Source organism: Netta rufina (genome assembly GCF_964035555.1).
Source record: "Netta rufina genome assembly, chromosome: 3".
Classification (NCBI taxonomy): domain Eukaryota; kingdom Metazoa; phylum Chordata; class Aves; order Anseriformes; family Anatidae; genus Netta; species Netta rufina.
The window spans coordinates 47436168-47455981 of NC_140125.1; the positions used below are offsets into that span (position 1 = coordinate 47436168).

General features: G+C 39.7%; 1 protein-coding gene across 1 annotated transcript in view; it reads left to right on the forward strand.

The window, feature by feature from the left end:
* Window positions 1–19814, forward strand: part of RPS6KA2 (ribosomal protein S6 kinase A2) — a gene marked incomplete at both ends in the record, with an annotated part of 165693 nt that overhangs the window by 128813 nt on the left and 17066 nt on the right. Inside the window, 3 exons of the mRNA XM_084284263.1 lie at window positions 4546–4648; window positions 8395–8525; window positions 10296–10421. Coding sequence (XP_084140389.1) covers window positions 4546–4648; window positions 8395–8525; window positions 10296–10421 — 360 coding nt within the window. The remainder of the gene's footprint in view (window positions 1–4545; window positions 4649–8394; window positions 8526–10295; window positions 10422–19814) is intronic.

The window sequence follows — 19814 nt, forward strand, 5'->3', positions numbered from 1 at the left end:
CTTTCCAGGTCATGCTTAAAGAATTTCTGGCTTTTCTCTGAAAATAAAAAATGAAATCTGTTTTTGCAGACTGCAGGCAGAGGACTTGGACTAAAGCAGTGGTTTCTATTTAGATGACAGGCTAAATTGTAACTGGAGCAACTGACATCCTAGAAAATGAACTGTCAAATACTGCTGGGAAGGAGTGAGAAGAAAGCAGACACAAGTTCTTTTTCCTCTAATATTAATCAGAGATCAAAGTGATCTGGAATTGCGAATCATTTAATTACAGATTATGCAAACAGCAAAAGTTGATCCCAAGGTCTGAATTCTACTAGCTTCTCTATCGCTTGTAGGCAATAACATTGTGTCATTAATCTAGAGAAGGACAAACATTTTAGGAGGTAGTTCATCCTTTTGTCTGCCTATTAGGTTTTCCGTGACAGGTGTATGTATCAAGGGAGTTTATTCTCACACTATGAATGCGTCATTGTGGAGGGTAGCATCTTTCAGTTTCTGGAAGGTGTCTAAGTAGTAATTCAATTTTCATTAAAGAAACCATTGAGGAAATGACTAAATAGATTTCGACTAAATTAAACTTTTTTCTTTTTTATTTATTTTTTTAATGGGGGATGGGAGTAGTTTTTATTGTTTTGGGGGTTTTGACATTTTCAAGGCACGTATACAGGCATTTGTTTCTCTGCATTTTTTTTTAAGATAATGGTGAATTAACTGCTTATAAATAGCAAAGGACAGACATATGTCCAGCATTTGGTTACTGGTCTCCTTGGTGTATTGTTTGAGTCCCAGCTGATGAGGTGTGTTCAGATGAAGCTCATATCAGGGATCTGGCAATATATATTAAGAAAAGATCGTTGGGACCTGCAAGAAAATTAGTTATTTTTATTTTATTTTTCTTTATCCACAAATCAGAAAGGATGTTGAAATATAGTGTTATATTGTGGGTTGCAAGGTTCTGGAAATAAATTCAATTTGAAAGTTCCTGTATTTTACATATTCACATGTTGACTTAGCAAAAGAGAAATGTTTAAGTTCAAATTGCTTCAGCATTTGCTGAGCTGCCAGAGTGCCATGTGGAGATTGCAACCCATGTTCTTGTCTCTGGTCCCTGCTCTGAGCCCAGCCCATGGGCTGCAGTACATTTCCCTTGATGCACACTTGGAAATGGTCCCACAGGGGACTGTGAGAGCTCAGCCAGAAAGGACAGCATGAGAGTTCTGTCACAGAGGTGTAGGTGATTCAGAGGAGTCACAGTGCACAGAAGGGAAGGAGGATGTTATTTTACTGTCCAGCTAAGCTGAAATTATAGTGGCACCAAAAGCATGGCACCGTGCCACAGTGCACACCAGCAGCCACCTATCTCCGTTTTTGCACCGTCTCTGGTTCTTGTCTGATGCTGTGATTAACAAGTTCAGCAAGCTATGCCAGTAGAAAGATAATTCTGTGAAAATCCTGGTACACAACAATATCATACGAATGCCAGTGCAGACACAATGCAAGCAGAGAAAGCAGGTGGGTTTTTTGGTAGCAGCCAAACATTGGCTTAACCAAGCTACAATGAGAAACATCTTCAGAGCAGGAGGTACCCAATTCTGTTACAGACTGACACCAAACTGTTGAAAGATTTCAAAGTTACCTTGCTCTGTCATTTGCCACTTTGGTTGGTCCATCAACCCTGAATAATTTTGGGAGCATGGTAAGAGATAATAAGTTAATACATTTCACGTAAAATGAGAAATATTCTTGGAAAGTCCAGAAGGATCTCAAACCCTCCAAGAGATTTGTTCTCTGCTCACATGGAAGACAATGGCTGTGATTCTTCCTGTATTCTTAGGTCAGTTTCTGTCACTTTGCATATTGGAGTAGACAAGATACAGGACATTTAAAGGACATTAAAGGAAGATGTTCTCTGCCTGCAGCAAGCTTTCACATTTAACTCTGCATTGTGGTTTAGTTTGCTTCAGAGAATTGGCTTTGATTGTACTGGTTCTCTCAGGACAGTGCAGCCAGTGTGGGGTGGCAAAGCCCACAGATGACACTGCTTTGCTCTTTCTTGTTCCTCAATGATTCCATCTAGCTACCTGATTCAAGAGCCTGGGAAAAATGTTGTAGGCAGTTTACCTTTTGCTGTTCCTAATCGTCTGGTCAGAAAGACCAGAAACAATTTTTATTGCATGTAGAAAAGGAAATGGAAAAGGGTGTCATCCAGTTTACACTCAGAGGAGGTTCCTTTCTCCCACACAAGAAACTTCTTTGTTTCCATCCCCTCCCAACAAGCGGATTTGTGATTACACATCTTTAGGTGGCTTGTGAGTCATGATGAATCTCAAATCCCTCCTTAGTAGTGGAGGATGTGGGTTAGGGATTCAAAACACAAATGTGGATCCAGCAGCACTTAAGAAACTGCAGATGGGGGGGTGCAGAATTGAGAGGCCAGGGAGAATATGGTTACGATAATCAAGAGCGAGTGCAGTTCACGAATGATGTACAGTTGTAAAATGTTTTCTAATTTTTGGACCTCACAGGATGAGGGGTGCATTTGATTCAAAAAGGAAGCGTGTGTGTGACCATATTGCTTTCTGCAGTAAAAGGACTGCAGTTGTGAATTAAGACAAATAAAGGGAAGCTGGAAGCAAATAGCTTTCGCAAGGTGACATCCTAGCAACAGAGAGACCCTTAGTAGGTGCTGAGTGCTCTTTTAAAGCTCTGTGCAGACAGAAAAACATATATGTTAATTACTAGGTTGATACTTTTCAGTTGATGACTGACACTTCCTGCTTAAGATCGCAACTGGCTTTTAATTATTTGGAAGACTGGCTTTCCATTGTGGCTCACTGCAATTATTCATCTCTTTTTCTCTCAGAAGATACGGAGCAGTTTTACGCAAGCAAGAACTTTTTATGTTGAAATGGCCATTAATTATTGCAGAGTCGTTTCCAGCCTCACCATTCCACTTTTCCAAGGAATCATAATTCAGCCACAAACATCTGCTTTATGCTAATGCTAATACTATGCTGCAGAATGTCCTACCTCAAGAACCATTAATCTATGCAAAATGAAGTTTAAATTATGTTGATGTATATATATTTTGGGTTTGACCACATGTTTTATATTATAGAAGTTAATTCACCACACACCAAAAAAAAAAAAAAAAAAAAAAGGCAGAGTTAAAAGACTCTTCCTGTATGCAGAGAACTGGACAAACATGTATTAATCTCCATTAAATATTCTGAAAAATCAGCTCATTATGAATTTTTTTTGAGTTAACCTGAAAATACATATTGCAGGCAGTCATAAAATTGCTCTCTAGCAATTTTGTGACCTAAAAGTTTGAAAGAAATGTATATTTTTGCTTAGACGTGTTAATTATTGGGGGCTGTCTGTGGCAACTAATTCAGCTCTTTGAAATCTGAGAACAAAAGCATTGCTAGAAAGAGAGTACAGCCTAGGGATGGAAACGTGGGGCAGGGAGTCAACTGTGAGCTCTGTCATGCTGTCATGCTGCCATCAGCATGGTGTTCAGGTTTTGCCAGTTCGAGGAGAGATGATGCAAATATTGCTGAAATCAATAGGACTCTTTCCATTAACCTCTGTAGGCTTCAGGTTAGATTCAGACATACTGAGCCTCGGTTTATTCATCTCCCAGAGTGCATGCACATGTGTGTGTATGAATGCTTACAAAGAAGCACAGTGAAGCAATTTCTTAACCATTGCTAAGCATGAGTAAAGAGACTAGAAAATCCCTGGTAATGAAGGCAGAGTATTGCCATGCATATGTGTGACTGTTACTTACATGCTCCCCTACATGCCCCTCACTCACTTTGCAGTCCTTACCTGTTTATACACTCTGCTCTTCCTCAGCTTTTTCCTTGTTTTTTCTCCTCTGCACAAGCACATTTAGGCCTTTAACATGATTTCATGTCCATCTGCAGTGCTTTCTTCCTACTGTGTTTTGATGGGAATTTCTTCTACTAAACCCCTTCCATTTTACCAGATATGCCAAAAGAACAAATCGCTTGTTTAGGTTGTGAGCTCCAAGCCTGTTGCTCAGCTCCGTCTGGCAGAGCACCCAACATATTGCTAGTTCTTCACAAATAATAAATGCTAATAAATGCTAAAGCAGTCACCACTTCCTAGTGGTTATTTGTGCTCATTGTCATTGCTGTGATGCTGAACTCACCCATGTGCAGTTTCTTGGTGCTACCATTGCATGTGCCAGCCCTGCCCATAAGATCAATGAATTTTCAGATGCCCCAGACAGAATATTCCATCAGTCCATGTTCAACCAGAAATATCTGTGTTTATATGCCAAGTTCTAGTAAGTAAAAACTGCAGGGACCATCCAGAGCACGGATTTTAAGCCTACCAGTCAGGGAAAAACCTACCAGTCAGGGAAGAACCAGAACTTTATCATCTTCTTTGTCAGTCTTGAAGGTTGGCACTGAGATGACAAAGGACATGATAAACAAAGGGGAGCATATATGTGGGTACTGAAGGTACAGAGTTTGTTGTTATGTTGCTGACTGTGGTCTGTTCTTCTTGTAGAAACTATACAGGAAAGAAATCAAGCCACCTTTCAAGCCTGCAGTGGGACGACCAGAAGACACCTTTCATTTTGATCCAGAGTTCACATCTCGGACCCCCACAGGTTAGTGCAATTGCACATGGGTGACTGATCTTTTTAGTGATTCAGCAATACTCTCCCTCCCCATTCCAACTGAGTCAAAAAGTCTGATCACCCATAGGATTGCTGGATTTTGCAATGTTCAGCAGAAAGCAGAGTAGTTTGCATTTCTAAGAAAAGAAGTTCATAAAACATTTCACCAACTTCACATTACCACAATAACATCTTCATATTGCAGACATTAATATCTGTGTTTTTTAGAGTAAAACTAATAGTTGATTTGCTATTTTATTACTATTATTGTTGTTTATGTTAGCTGAATTTATCTGTTTTAAATTACCTCAACTGTTTTAAGTTATCTCAACTTCAAAGAACCTTGAATCTCTGCAAGGTAGTATTTAAATACATATTCCATAGGTGTTTTCTTTAATTATTAACTGACATAGACTGTGGACTGTTGGAAGTTAATAGTAATGGATGGTTAATAGTAATGGAGAATCATCAGGTTCTCAGATCAGTGGAACTATGCTGAAGGGGAATTTGGTCTACAATACTTAGAAAATTCTTCTAGTGAGGATGTTGCTCTTATAATTTCTCTTTCATAACAAGTATATCACATTTTGTGCAATATATCTTGGTTGCTGCACAAAACATCAAAACAAGAATATCAGTAACCTCAGAAGGGTAATCCCAGTTATAACATTGCCTCTTGCTAGACATATATTCTAGTCTTGGTTCCTAGGGTGTTTTAGTTTGGGGTTGTGTTTTTTTGTTTGTTTGCTTGTTGAGAATGTGCAGTCTTACACAATGTATATTTAAAAAAAAAAAAAAGTTTTACTCTGGGTATTTGGAAACATGGCAAATATATTTCACACTTTCATATTTCTGATCTTAGCTTTAGTTCAGATTTCAGAGGACCCACATGGCCATTTCTCTAAAATAATGAAGAGTACAAGTTAGTCTGATCTCGAGAAAAGTGTAGGCCACTTCCCTGGAAAGTCTCAAAGAAAAGCTAAGATTTTGGATTGTTTTGGAAATTCACACATCATCCATTGTGCTGCCATGAAAACCCTTGTACTTCATGCATGTGCTGATGTCCAGGATTATATTTTACACTGTATGTGTTGTTGCTATTGCCTCATTCAGTTTAGTATCTCATGCAAGACACTGACTGAGAAGGTTTGTCTTGGGGTGGGAGCTAGAGTAGGGGGATGGACTGCCATGGCTTCTGGTTCATGCTGTTATGAAAAGTGGCCTGAGAACCAAACCCTATAATTTCCAAATGGGAATTCCTGTACAATTTTGAGTTCCAGAGCAATAGAAAAACCCTTGCAGATTGGCAGCACATGCATATTACCAAGGAGAGTAATTACAAGGAGCCTGTCTTTATGAATAAACTCTACTGCCTAGCATCAGGTTCATGTCAAAGTTCTGGATCCAGTACCTTGCCAGTCTTGCTGTTTGCTCTATCACAGAAAGCTTTCTTTGGCCTGGAGGTTGAAACAGCTTTCTGCAGATATGGTTTCAAATTAACTTTTCTCAGGGATTCATCTGAGTTGGAGGTGTTTTTTTCTGGCCTCTGGTTTCTGAAGTCCACCACTGTGGACCAAAATTTCATTTATGTTGACTCAGCTATCTGTCCCTGAGCCTAATAGGGAGCAGGAAACTGAAGTGATCCAGGTAAGAAGTGGTGATTTGAACAAGGATCAGACCAAGACATTGTGGTGATCCAACTCAGAGTTCAGTCCACAAATGGCTGTGTTATTTTAAGTGACGGGGTTCCGTAACCAGCAAGACATATTAAGCTGGCTTTACTGATGAGAAAAAGTGTGTAAGATTATACCTCAGGTATCTAAATCTCCTCTTCTGCAAATAAGAAAATAATGTTTACTAACCCTAGTGAAGCATATTGATGTAAATTACTTAAGATTTATGAACTCTTTATAAGTCGTGTAATGTGAGATGCATAAGTGGGACAAAGCATTATGGCTTTCACAGTTAGGAAGGTAAACATTATATGAGACTGGTGTTTGCACGTGGCTCTAATTCAGATATATGAAGTGATTCTGGATTTATTAAGACTGTGAAAGTTATAATTCATAACTATCACAGTTAGTTAACATGATTTAAAAACAGTTTTGTATTTAACACTAGTGTTTTAACATTTAGTTCATATGATGGGCATATCAGTCAGTGGTGATGAATATTTTATATTGAACACCAAATAATAAGTAGCTCTTTTACAGTGTTTGATAAAGAGATTAGTGGGGAATTATGAAGGAACAGTTATTTTAAATAAAGATGACCTAACATTTGTGGTTTGGAGCTGGATCACAGCTTTCCTAAAAATCAGGAGTGTTCAGATCTGAACATTCCCTTTTCAAAGCAAATATTTTTTTTCCCCTTAATTAATCTCTCTCAGAAAATTGCTGTAGTATATTTGCCATTGTGAGAAGTACCCAGTGATGCAAGAGTTGTGGTGTGATTCATCCATGTATTTGCAAGGGCAGTACGCATCAACACTCCGAGATAAACAAATAGCCCACATCGTTTTACCAAAAAACACATAGATTTTTCACATGCTTTGGAGTGAGGTCAGACTTGCTGTACTTATTTCTGACTCCGGTTAAAGCCGAGGAGACTTTGTAATGAGATGTAGAATTAGCTGCAGTCTCAGTTTTGTTTATTTCTGGGCAGATAATTTATTTTTACCATATTATGGCTTCAGAAGGACTAAACCTCATCATGGTAAATCACATGTTGCATTGGAGGAAATACAAAGGAGAGTGGGTAAAAGAATGACTAGAAGATGAGCAAATTTGCACAGCATATGTATCAAAACACCCAGCAAGCTCCCCAGAAATGGTTTGTAGTGCTGCTCTTACTGGTTAAGGAAATGCCCAGGACAGAACATACACTGGGGAGAAAGATTTCTTCAAAGCATCTCAGAATTTTAAGTGAAGCACACCTCTTCTCTTCTTGCTTTGGTGGGATGTTTCTCTCAGTGAGTGGTGGCATAGATTAGAGGGACTGTTCTCTGGTTGTTTCATTCCATAGGCAGAAAAATTCAGGGCTCTATGAACTTCAGACATTCCTCTGCTGAGTGGGGAAGTTAGTTAAAACACCCCCAGATAGTTTGTTCACCTGAGGACAAACCAACCAACCTCTTCACTGGAGTAGGTCCCAGCTCCTAAAGCTGCTCCAGGAAGACCCTTCTGAGATTGCAAACCACCACTGCTGGAACATTGTGCTTTTACACCTGCTTCATGTCTTTGCATTCTTGTCGCCCACACAACACACCACATTACCCTAGCTTTTGTAATTTCTGTAGTCAGTGTGCCACAAAGGACAGATAAAGCATCCCATAGCTTTTTTCCACTCTCTGAAGAACTTCTGCTAAGCCAAAGGGGCGCACTGCCTTGAGCAGTCCATCTTTCCTCTCGCCTCACTGTCCTGTGCCTTCTCTCTGTGTGAAGACTCCTGGCACAGGCAGTGCTTCCTAATGGAAAGGACAGCCACTGTAGAAAAAAAAAACAGACCTCTGTATCCAAGATCCTTGCAGATAATATCCCTGCATTGTTCAGATCCAGAGAAAAGGGACAGAGAAGGCACATCAAAGTTTTGATTATGGAGGTGAATTGGATTCATGCGTGTCTACCAGTTCAGCAGTCTGCTGCTGACTGGCAGGGGTGACTTTGTCTATTGCAGGTACTGTGCCATTACTTCTAATCCTTTGTGCAGCTCATGAAATAATTTTCTTCCTTCTACAGATTCCCCAGGTGTTCCTCCAAGTGCCAATGCTCATCATCTTTTCAGAGGGTTCAGCTTTGTTGCCTCTAACTTGGTGCAGGAGCCTGCACAGCAAGATGTGCACAAAATCACTGTTCATCCAATTGTGCAGGTACAGATTCTGATGTTAAACTTTGCATTCGATGGGCAGATACAAATGTGTAATTTGTATTTAAACTGTCTCAGGATTTCACAGCTACCCAACCCTCATCTGTTGCTACACAGCATGTAGGAGATGGAAAATGAGATATTTTTTTTTCCAAATGCTTTTATTTTTATATTCATGTTCTCCACTCTCCTGTAAATGAAATAGGGATCACGCCTTATTACAGCTCAAATGAAATGCACTTCCGAATACCTGACGCACTATTCCAGTTGTGCATACAGGGCAGGTAATGGAGTGCTGTTTTTTCAGTAAACGATGTCATTCTCAATAGTTTTGTCTTGAACTGTGTTATACAGTCTGTGCTGGCAGAGGGACTTAATGAACGACTCCTGTAGGCTCCCACACACATGGAGCCCAAGCTTTTGGATGTAAAAGGCCACTCTGCTCTTGTTGTGCTTGCACAAGAGCCTGGTTGTACTCACATAACCCAGAGTGTCTTGATGAGGGAAGAAAATTGCCAGACACTTGGTTTCTTGTTGACATTCCCCTATGACATGCTCTCCACTTATTGTAATTTCCCATTAGTGTAAACCAGAAATAAATTGCTACAAATGGCTCAACAGAGCAGAGGAACAGTGAAGCAGGAGAGGAATTGCAGTGCTCAAAAAGGCAGCAAATTTTCCCATAACGAAAGAGTTCCTCCCTTGCCCACAGTGAGAGGTACTTTGCTTCAAGAGGAGAGTCTCTGTCTGTGGCATCAGTTTTCATGCTTGTTTTAATAATTTATAGTTTATTCTTAAAGACTCTCTTATGCACTACTAAGTGAATTATTAACCAAGCAATTACATCCCAGATGGTGCGTGTGTGTGTGTGTGTGTGTGTGAAAATGTATTGAATTTCACATTTGCATGTCTTTCAAGGTTACATGTCCTAGAAGGTTCTATGTGAACTTTACTAAGGAACATACATTTTCAGAGAGAAGATCCTAGAGGATTTGTAGAGCTGCTGGTCATTTTTTGAGTCCTGAAACGGTGTTTGCAGCAAGGCCTCAGATTTGGGCTTTGGAAGCCATCACCACCTAACCAATCCACCTGCCCAAATGCATTCCAAAGGGCATATGAACTAGTGGTGCCATAATTCATTTTATACCGCTCAATAATAAAATAAGAAGTTTTAAAGTACTGTCATATTATTTTCACTAGAAACATATTTTCTTAAGTTATGCTGGCTTAACATGATATTTTTTCTCTCACACAGAATTCATAGTAATACATATTCTTAACAAGACCTCCACTGGACTGGAGATACACCCCATATGTGGGGTATCTGTTTTGAAACCTGTGAAGCTATTAGCTGTTTATGCTGTCTGGCCCTTCAGTTAGAAATTAGTTTTCTAAGTATTTTTTAATTAGAAACAAGTTTATATTGTCAAGAATTATGGGTTTGCCAAGAGATTTGGGCCCACAGTTCCCTGTGAATTTCTAATAGGAAGTGGTTGTCTGCATTCCATAAATAGTTTAGAAAATCACTGCTTTTTTTTGCCATTACTTCTACATGAGCAACTCCATCTTCCAGACTGAAAAGCGGTAAAAAGTGTTGGGATACACTTGCTTAGGTAAAGGGCTTCTGATTTTTTATTTTTATCTGGACTTAGAAAACCAACTAAGACAGGAGAATTCTGTGGAAAAGGTGAGATCAAGCACTTCCTTAAGACTAGGCTAGTCCTTGTGTTTACATACCCATGTCCTGATTTCCTTATTTTGTCTTTCTCTGTAGCAATTACATGGGAACAATATTCACTTTACAGATGGATATGAGATCAAGGAGGACATAGGAATTGGCTCCTATTCAGTGTGCAAGAGATGTGTTCATAAAGCAACAGAAACAGAGTTTGCGGTGAAGGTAAGAAATCCTTCTAGCAGGTGCCAGAAATGTGGTTTAACATTGCTCTGTCTGCCTGGGCAGCAGTGTGGTCAGTGGATATTTAGTTGGTTTATTTCTTGTCAGTGTTGCCCGTTTTTTTTTTTCTTTCAAAAGATGAGGGGGTTAACAGTAAGTCTTACATTATTTCTCACACCTAAATCTCATCAAGTAAAATGGAAAAAACCCTTTCAAGGAAATTCTGATAATCATTCCAGCCATGCTCTTTGCCTTCTACATATGATTTTTATCCTACATAATGATTACATAATACATTATGATTTTGATCCTACATTGAATCATCATAAATAAACAAAATAACACATAAAATGATTGCAAAATTGATTCCCACTTGATTGCAAAACACAATTTTGTTCTTCTTAAGTTTAGTTCTTGCAGTTCTTATTGTAATAAGAGAGATATGCCAGTGAAAAACGTAGTCACCTTCAAATAATTAGATTTCCTTTTGTCTTCTTGACACTCAGCACCAGCATGCTACACAAAGGAGCAAAAGACAAGCTTCAGTAGAGATTCAAAATGTAAATTCAGTGGAAATTAGTTGGATCTTAAAGACAAATCAGTGAACTTCAGAGCTGGTCAAGCAATACTATATGTCACAGCAGCCAGCAGCCAGGAAGCTGCAAGGATATATGTAGGAGGAAATCTGTTCTGATAGGAAAGAATGGCTCTCCAGCAGAACTGCTTTGGAAGGTCACAGTCATTGGGCTAAATTACAACCTCCATTAAGTGCTGTTGGTTAATAGTGTGCAGCTTTTACAGAGGGCAGAAAAGTCTAGTGTATGTAGCAAGTGATCATGAGGTTAAATCTCAGAGGAAAAGTTCCAAACACTGAATTTTCTTTGGGAGAAAGTAGTACTAATTAAAACACTCATATGTTAGAAACGTATTTAGTGATTTTGTTCTTGTACCAAAAAGAGGCAAAATTGGATTAAATGAGGAATTAGAATAATGAATTTGGAAGGACACAGACAGTTAAGTCAGATCCTTTCATTCTGTATGATCTCATAGGAACAGATTGCTTAAATGAGTATAAGACAAAAAGTAGTTCCTTGAAATCAGTACATAGAGAAATATATTTAGTAGTATTGCAGTAAATTAAGTACTGTAGTCAACTGCCTTTCTATTTTTTGTATGTTAAAAATTGTAGTAAAATATGCAAACTTAGTTTTTAAATGAAATTGTGTCTGTGCTTTTAAATAAGAAGATGAGAGTTTAAAGAAGTGATCCAAATTGCAGTCCATGAGATAAGTGAGCTGCAGGTATTCAACAAAATAATATTAAACTTTTTATCCAGTCTTATTTTCCATGGCAAAACTGGAGATAGTGCATTGTCCTTTAAAGCCCTTGAAAGTTTTGTTTTCTCCAAGTGGTGCCCACAAAATTCTGGGAACTGTTAATAATTGACAATTTGTTGATGTCGTTCAAATAACAGATTATTTTTCTAGGCTATACCATAATTAGGAGCAGAGACCTACCAGCAGGTCTGTGGGCTTTTGTATGAACATGCTAGGATTTTCATTTTTAATGAATGGAAAAACACATTTTCCAATGACCAGTTCATTTGTGAACAGATGGCATTAGACTATAGTAGGTATGGATTCTGTGCAATTAAATGACATCTGTGGTGAACAAAATGTGAGTTAAATTAAACTAATAATTTTACTATTTTATGTATATCAAGTACTGCTGACGGCTTTATCAATGTAATACAAATACAGCACAAAACCAAAATATAAAGACCTCTATCCTCAAAGATGTCTGATTGCATAAATCCAAAAGGGTCCAGCACCTACCCAGTGGTTGTGGGTTTGGAGTATATTAGAGAATCTAGAGCAAACTCAACACGTGGAGAAACCCAAAGCCGGGCCCAGGAGAGGTTAGCCCTTTGACTGCTAGGTTTATGCTCTTTTCCATTTCTGTTAATCTTTTCTCTTTTTATTCTTTTCTCCCTCCACTCTTTTCTTGTCATGCCAGTAGTTTTTGAGTTTGACTATCAGTTTGACTACCAACACACACAGCATCTCAGTTTCTGACACAGAGTGAGTCAAAAGTGTAGCACAGATTTGGGCTTGGAGACAGTTGGTGGTTTTCTGTTTGCACATTGACTGCTGCCTGTTTGATTATTATTCATACAAATATACTAATTTTATTATCCTTTCATTTTTGTCTCTATTTGATATCAAGATTATATCATTTTGTTATAAAAGTAGCTCACTTTCATAATGACTGCTCAATGCCACCCATTTCAAGTAATTAGATAGCACAGGAGTTGCAACTGGCATTATCATAATTACATATCAGTCCCTTTTGACACGCATCCTTTAACTTTCTCTATAGAAATCACTGTAATTAGAGTCTTTTGATATCTTTCAGTAAGTATAATTTTCTCCATGCTCTCTAATATATAACAGTCACAGGAAAAAATATCTACAGCGATAGTTTGTATGATAGGCAGCTTCCCCATTTGTCTGGTACCAGCTCATTAAAAGCTCCCTTGTTAGCAACGACTGCTGACACGTCAGAGAGCATCATCCCTTCTCCCCAGGGGACACTGGCAGAGATGAAGGAGTTTAGGAAATGACGTGGTAGCATTACCGCAGGAAGAAGCGTGTAATGTCACCGGATAAATAATCCCTCCATGGAGAATGCCACTCACCAGGCCTTATTTACTATCGCTGTGTAGTGCCACACTGAGACAGCAGAGTACTGAGCCGGAGTAACTTGAGTCAGAGCTACTGCCAGAAAATCCACACAGACAAACAAAACTTTTCCTAATCTAAAAGCAGCATGTATTTGTCAGAAACATTTCATCCCTTTTGCTTTTGCTGGCCATCTGCAACTAATTGGAGGCCATCTTATAAAGCTAATTAGATGTGTAGCAGTGCAAAGAAGCTTCTTCACTGGCATGATAAAAACACTTGAACAGAACTGTAATTTAATTCTTTTCAGTGTTCAGTGAGACATGGCACATTGCTCACTGAGAGGCTTTTGGAAATCCCTCCCAAGACTTCTCTGCACCTTTGGGCACCCAGCTACCTTTGTAAATCCAATCTCAACTTTCAGAACAGATTTTTCTTCATGGCTCTCGCCTTTTCTTTCATGTAATTTGTAAGAATAAAATGCTAATAATAAAATCTATGTCTATTTTAGAACTGCCCTCAGGCTTCTAAATACAATATTTAAGAATTGAGACTTACCACATCTAAACTACTGAGAGCATATCAATGCCATGCAACAGAAAAGCTTACAGACAGATATATTTCCTGCACACTGAGTCTACCCTAAAAGTAGTAGGAACCTGTCTGGGTCAGTGCAGGTAGACTGGGTTTTAGGAAATCTTTCCATTATATTCTACTGCACGTACATACCCTGAGGCACTTTTAAAATTTTACTCTTAGGATTTTTTTCCATCCCATTCTCAAGTGAAAGAAAGTATAAAGTTATGAAATACAAGTAAGTATACTGCTCATTCTTCTGAATGTTTTATAAGACTCTGGTATAAAGAAGAGAACACTGGGGGGAGGGAGAGGAAGAGTGTTTCTCCTCTGATGGACCGCTAATGTGTTTCAGATTCTTCTGCTAGAATTTTGATCATCCTGACTAAAGCAGGCATAATGATTTTTAGTAACAAAGGAAACTGGCAGAGTTGATCACATTTGCAAGCATCAAATGGGTGCAACTGTAACAGTAAGATCAGAAGCAAAGGAAAATCAGATCAAACTATTTCAATCGCATCAGTATCTAAAGAAAATAAGTCAATTAATTAAGAGACTGATGCTAGAGCAGATGGAGGGATTTCTGTGGATGAAAAAAAAAAGGCTGTGATGGAAGCCTAAACAGATTAAGAGCACTCTTTTGGAAAACAAAGGAAATGCTAGAGATTTTGGTGAATCAGATTTTTCAAAATCTGCCAGAGATTTGATGCAATTAGTGCATTCCAGAATATTTTTTTTTTCTTTACTTGGAATAATTGCATTGGTTTCAAGCTTAGCTCCCTACTTATAGCGAAGCTTTCAAGCTGGATTTAGATTGACTTCTCCCCCCACGAGGAGAGAATACTGGAAAATAACAGCCAAAGTAAAAACTGCTGTTGCTATGGCCTGTTTTACCCCCAGTATGTTGTCTGCCCCAAACAATGCAGAGGTGGACTGGGGCCAGCTTCAACAATTTGATGCCAAGTACTTTCTTTTCCAGGTCAAGAGACTACCTACATGGTTAAATCTTACAGATCTTTACTTCTCACATGCTGTTAGAGACAGGGCAAATGACTGAATAAAAGGACAGGGTATGCACTTCTCTCCCCCCTGAGGAGGAAAAACATACAGTAGAGATAGTCTCAAATGACAAGATCAATCTTGCAGATGCCAATACTACAGTGGAATTTGGATTTCAAAACATGTGTGAATTTCATGTCTTTTTTCCTATCTCTGTAATGTACTAACCAACTATTTGGCTCCAAATGTTCCCCAGCTGTGAGCAAAGCTAAATTTTGCCGTCTGTGTCTGCCTCTGGGATACATGTTAGTTTCTGCTGGAGACCTAGTAAATCCTAGAGTTCGTATATAATTCTGGTAATTGCTGTGCAGTGAAAGTACATCTATCTCACTGTGTTTTGGGATGTACAGACTGGGGAGAAGGTGCATTTTAATGAGCTATAAAAATGCTATAACAGTGGAGAAATGATGTCAGCATGCTATCAATACAGAGAAGTCAGTAACTCCTGAGAGCTGTTTTTAGCAGGCATGTGTAATTACACTTGCTATATACATCTATTTATGTGATAATAGCAGTGAGTGACAGTCACCAAATGCTGTATGAATACCAGAGTTGTTTCATGATTTCTTTAAACTTCATGTTGCCCTTCTGTTGATGTTTTAGTTGGTTGGTGTGAGTAGATATCCTTCTCTGAAATCAGGAAGATACACAGTAGTATATAGTTGGCTCTACAACAACTTCCCCATAACCTATATTATGGTTATGTCAGGAGATTAGTGCTGAAAGTAGAAAGCATGAATGACAACAATAACAACAAGTAAAAATGGTACTATTTTGGTGTTCTTGGTTTAAGATAGATGATAAACAAATTAGATAAAATCTGAAAAATGAATAGCAGGCAATATGCAATAATTGCAAGGCAATTTCTATCAAGACAGCTACAAATTTATATGATGTAAGACAGTTGAGTCCAATAGGATGCGATCAAAATCTATAAATATCTCTAAGGTGATATAAATTATGGATGACAACAATTCAGTTGCTGAAGGTGGAAAGACAAGACAAAATGTCTTGAAGCTAAAAAAAGGGATTTTCAGGAAAAAGTCTGGTCATGAGACCTGTTGGTAAAACAGACTCTTCAGTAAAATGACCAAGACATGTTCCCCCTTGCACACACAAAAGTCACATCTGTCATTAGTGGAGATGTAGCCTTACAACGTACAGGGTCAGAATGGCAAGACCCTTCCTTACCTTAATAAACTAGAGAGAACGCTTACCGCATTCTCCCATTAAGTTTGGTTTATTAAGCCAGGATTCTTGAGATCGTATTATTCAAACACTTAAGTGAAAGATTCTTTCCAGTGTCTGAAGGATACTTAAGCTGGTAGAGCGGCAACAGACTCAGCTGGATGTAGGGTGCCATGTAGAACATACAGGTTTTGGAGCAGATTTAGGCACAAATTTCTGTGATGCTTTGGATTTGCATAGGGTTGTTTTCCAGAGAGCTGTTCATCTAACACTCGTCAAAGAAACAGCATGGAAAGCCCTTAAATATAATTGGGAAACCATGGTGGGTACAGGAAGAGTGCTTACAAAGAACATACCCTGTCATCCTACAGGTATGATGGAGAGAGAAAACTGATTGCAGTAAAATGGTTGAAATAACAGAAAAGTGCAGTGGAGAAAGCTGTCTGTTAGGGTCTTATATATGCGAGAGTATTTTAAAGGCTTCCTTGGCTATCCCACTTTGAGTAACTTTATTAAAGGGTCTGGCTTACAAGCTGGATGTTGCTGTGTACAATTTCACTCACCATAGCAAGAGGCAATGAAGCATATTTTATACTGTCCTCATTTTGTAAGATTTAGGTTTAGTCAAACGTCTGCCAAACTTCATTTATCCTCACTTACCTATTGGTTTCATTTTAGCATGCTGAGATTTCTGACAGGTACTGTCACCACAAATCAGCTCTTCAGAGGGGCACGTCTTCAATGGGCAGGACTCTGCAGCTGCAACTTCAGAAAGGATGGACCAGTGCAGAGTACTGGTCTCTGCTTGAAAGACTTGGAAAAAGGCAGGGCAGAGAGCCAGAAGAGCCTTGAGCACTTTTACAAGCACCACACTTGTTGGTAGCAACAAACACCATTGCTGACTGGTGACATTTGTCTAACTGGGATCAAGGTGTTCTTTAAGTCTTAGCAAACAAGCAGAGGAGGCAGATAGAAGTGCAGAACTGTGGGCAAACCACCTCTTAAACTCTGCTTCAGAGTGAATCTTTGATGTGCAGTGGTTGTGTGTTCCCCCTGGCATAAGGATTATTGCAGACTGCTTCCCATTTGCTCACAAAGCTTGCAGTGCCTCTCTCCTTGGCATTGCTGAGCTTTTAAAGAATGTGAGATGATGATATTTCTCAGTCCTAACTGGATCTTCTCTGAGACCTAAGATCAGGCAGCAGTTTTCCTACATCTTAGTAATATCATGTTTCTCTTCTCTGGCTTGCTTGCCAAATACCTAAGCGTTTTGGACAGCATTTGCTCCTTTGCGGCTCTGTTTCTCTTTTGGGGCTGTGTAAACTGTTTCTCGTATTTGTCTTCTGTATTGATGTAATAATTTTCCCCTTTTGTAATACCTGAATATGATACACTGGTTTTCATCCCTGAAGGTTTTTGTAAAAGAAGGTGGGAGTAGCACTGCAGTCATCTCGTGGACTGGAAACTCATCAGTCTGATCCACAGGCGTGTGCTAGGGCTGTGCACAGCAGGCGAAAATAGTGCACAGCCTTTCCCACTCAGCTATTCTGCCTCCAGAACTGCAGACTTCTCTCTAAAATGAGTTTACTATTTCAAAGGTGGTATCGAAACAAATTTTGGTAGCATTTGTATGCTTAGAAAATGTGTGCAATTGCTTAGGTGCCAATTAATTAGTGCTACGGCTGCAGCCGACAGCTTTGGAGTGCAAAGTCAGCAATGGGCATGCTCTGTGTGCAGAAAGCGTAATGCCTCACCCACACAGCTCGGCCTGATGGCCAGTGCTTATTTCAAAAAACTAGTGCTAATTAGTCCTGTTTCTTTTAACATTCATTTCACATTTTTTTTTTATTTTTATTTTTATTTTTTTTTGTCTGAAAGATTTAAGCATGGACAGGGGGAGTGGATCTCTGGAGCTAATCAGAACTAATAGCACAGCAAATAGTCCCTCAGAAACTATTAGGCTTGGAATAGTTCTCCTTGGAGACATCTTAAATGTAAAATTATACCATGGCTTTTTAAATAATGTTAGCCTTTCTGCAGTGATTTTCATCCAGCTTGAGTAATTTGACATCAAAAAAGGAACCAAATTAAAACAGATGCTTGGCATGAATAAGACTTATTTTTAGAAGGAAATATTACTGAAATGGAAACCTGTACATTTTCCAGTTCACAGAACTGCAGAGCTCTATCTCTGTGATACTTCTGTAGGAATTAATATTGTAGATGAAGCTGTCAGTTTAAAATCTCTGTGTGCGTTGTTATGCTGTCTTTTTTCCAGAAGGGATATGTATCCCAGCTATAGCCTGTTCCACCAGTCATGCCTCCAGCTTCAGATATGAAACTCAGTGCATAAATATGGCATAGAAACAATGTGTAAAGAGATATGGAGTTAATTCTTCTTCCTCCCCTCATGTCTCCACCCAGTAAAATGAACAAAAAGAAGAAGAAAAAAAAAAAAAAGAGAGAGAGAGAAAAAGATTCCTACAGGGAGCATTGCATCATGCTGTTATATGGATCTCTTCTTAAATGTGATTAATACATACTTATACTACAGACAGGTTTTAGAAAAACTTCAAACCATGTAGGAGGAAATAAAGCATCTTTAGGAAGTGTATAAAACTCTTATTCTCCTCCTTGCTTTTTCCACAAAGCCGTCTATGTTCCCTGGTGCTGATCAAAAGTAGCTTTCACTTGCCCTATGTCCACCATACAGCTAAATAAAAACATCATACGATGGGTGAGCAATTGGCTAACGGGCAGGGCCCAAAGGGTTATGGTAAATGGGGCTGCGTCAGGCTGGCGGGCGGTCACCAGTGGGGTCCCTCAAGGCTCCATTTTAGGGCCGGTACTTTTCAATATTTTTATAAACGATCTGGATGTAGGAATAGAGGGTATTTTGAGCAAGTTTGCTGATGACACCAAACTTGGAGGAGTTGTGGACTCAAATGAGGGCGTAAAGGCCTTACAGAGGGATCTGGACAGGTTGGAGAGCTGGGCGATCACCAACCGCATGAAGTTCAATAAGAGCAAGTGCCGGGTCCTGCACCTGGGACGGGGAAACCCTGGCTGCATGTACAGACTGGGCGATGAGACGCTGGAGAGCAGCCTGGAAGAGAGGGATCTGGGGGTCGTGGTAGACAGCAAGTTGAATATGAGCCAGCAGTGTGCCCTGGCAGCCAGGAGGGCCAACCGTGTCCTGGGGTGCATCAAGCATGGCATCGCTAGTAGGTCAAGGGAGGTGATTGTCCCGCTCTACTCTGCGCTGGTGCGGCCTCACCTCGAGTACTGTGTGCAGTTCTGGGCACCACAGTATAAAAAGGACATGAAACTGTTGGAAAGTGTCCAGAGGAGGGCTACGAAGATGGTGAAAGGCCTGGAGGGGAAGACGTACGAGGAACGGCTGAGGTCACTGGGCCTGTTCAGCCTGGAGAAGAGGAGGCTGAGGGGAGACCTCATCACAGTCTACAACTTCCTCGTAAGGGGGTGCCGAGAGGCAGGAGACCTTTTCTCCATTAACACTAGTGACAGGACCCGCGGGAACGGGGTTAAGCTGAGGCAGGGGAAATTTAGGCTGGACGTCAGGAGGGGGTTCTTCACAGAGAGGGTGGTTGCACACTGGAACAGGCTCCCCAGGGAAGTGGTCACTGCACCGAGCCTGGCTGAATTTAAGAAGAGATTGGACTGTGCACTTAGTCACATGGTCTGAACTTTTGGGTAGACCTGTGCGGTGTCAAGAGTTGGACTTGATGATCCTTAAGGGTCCCTTCCAACTCAGGATATTCTATGATTCTATGATTCTATGCCCTGCTTACTTGAACACACTGGCAGCCTCAGCTGTGGCCACTTGAGGTATTGCAGTGCCCAGGTCTCTGCCCTGGTCTTCTGCTGGACT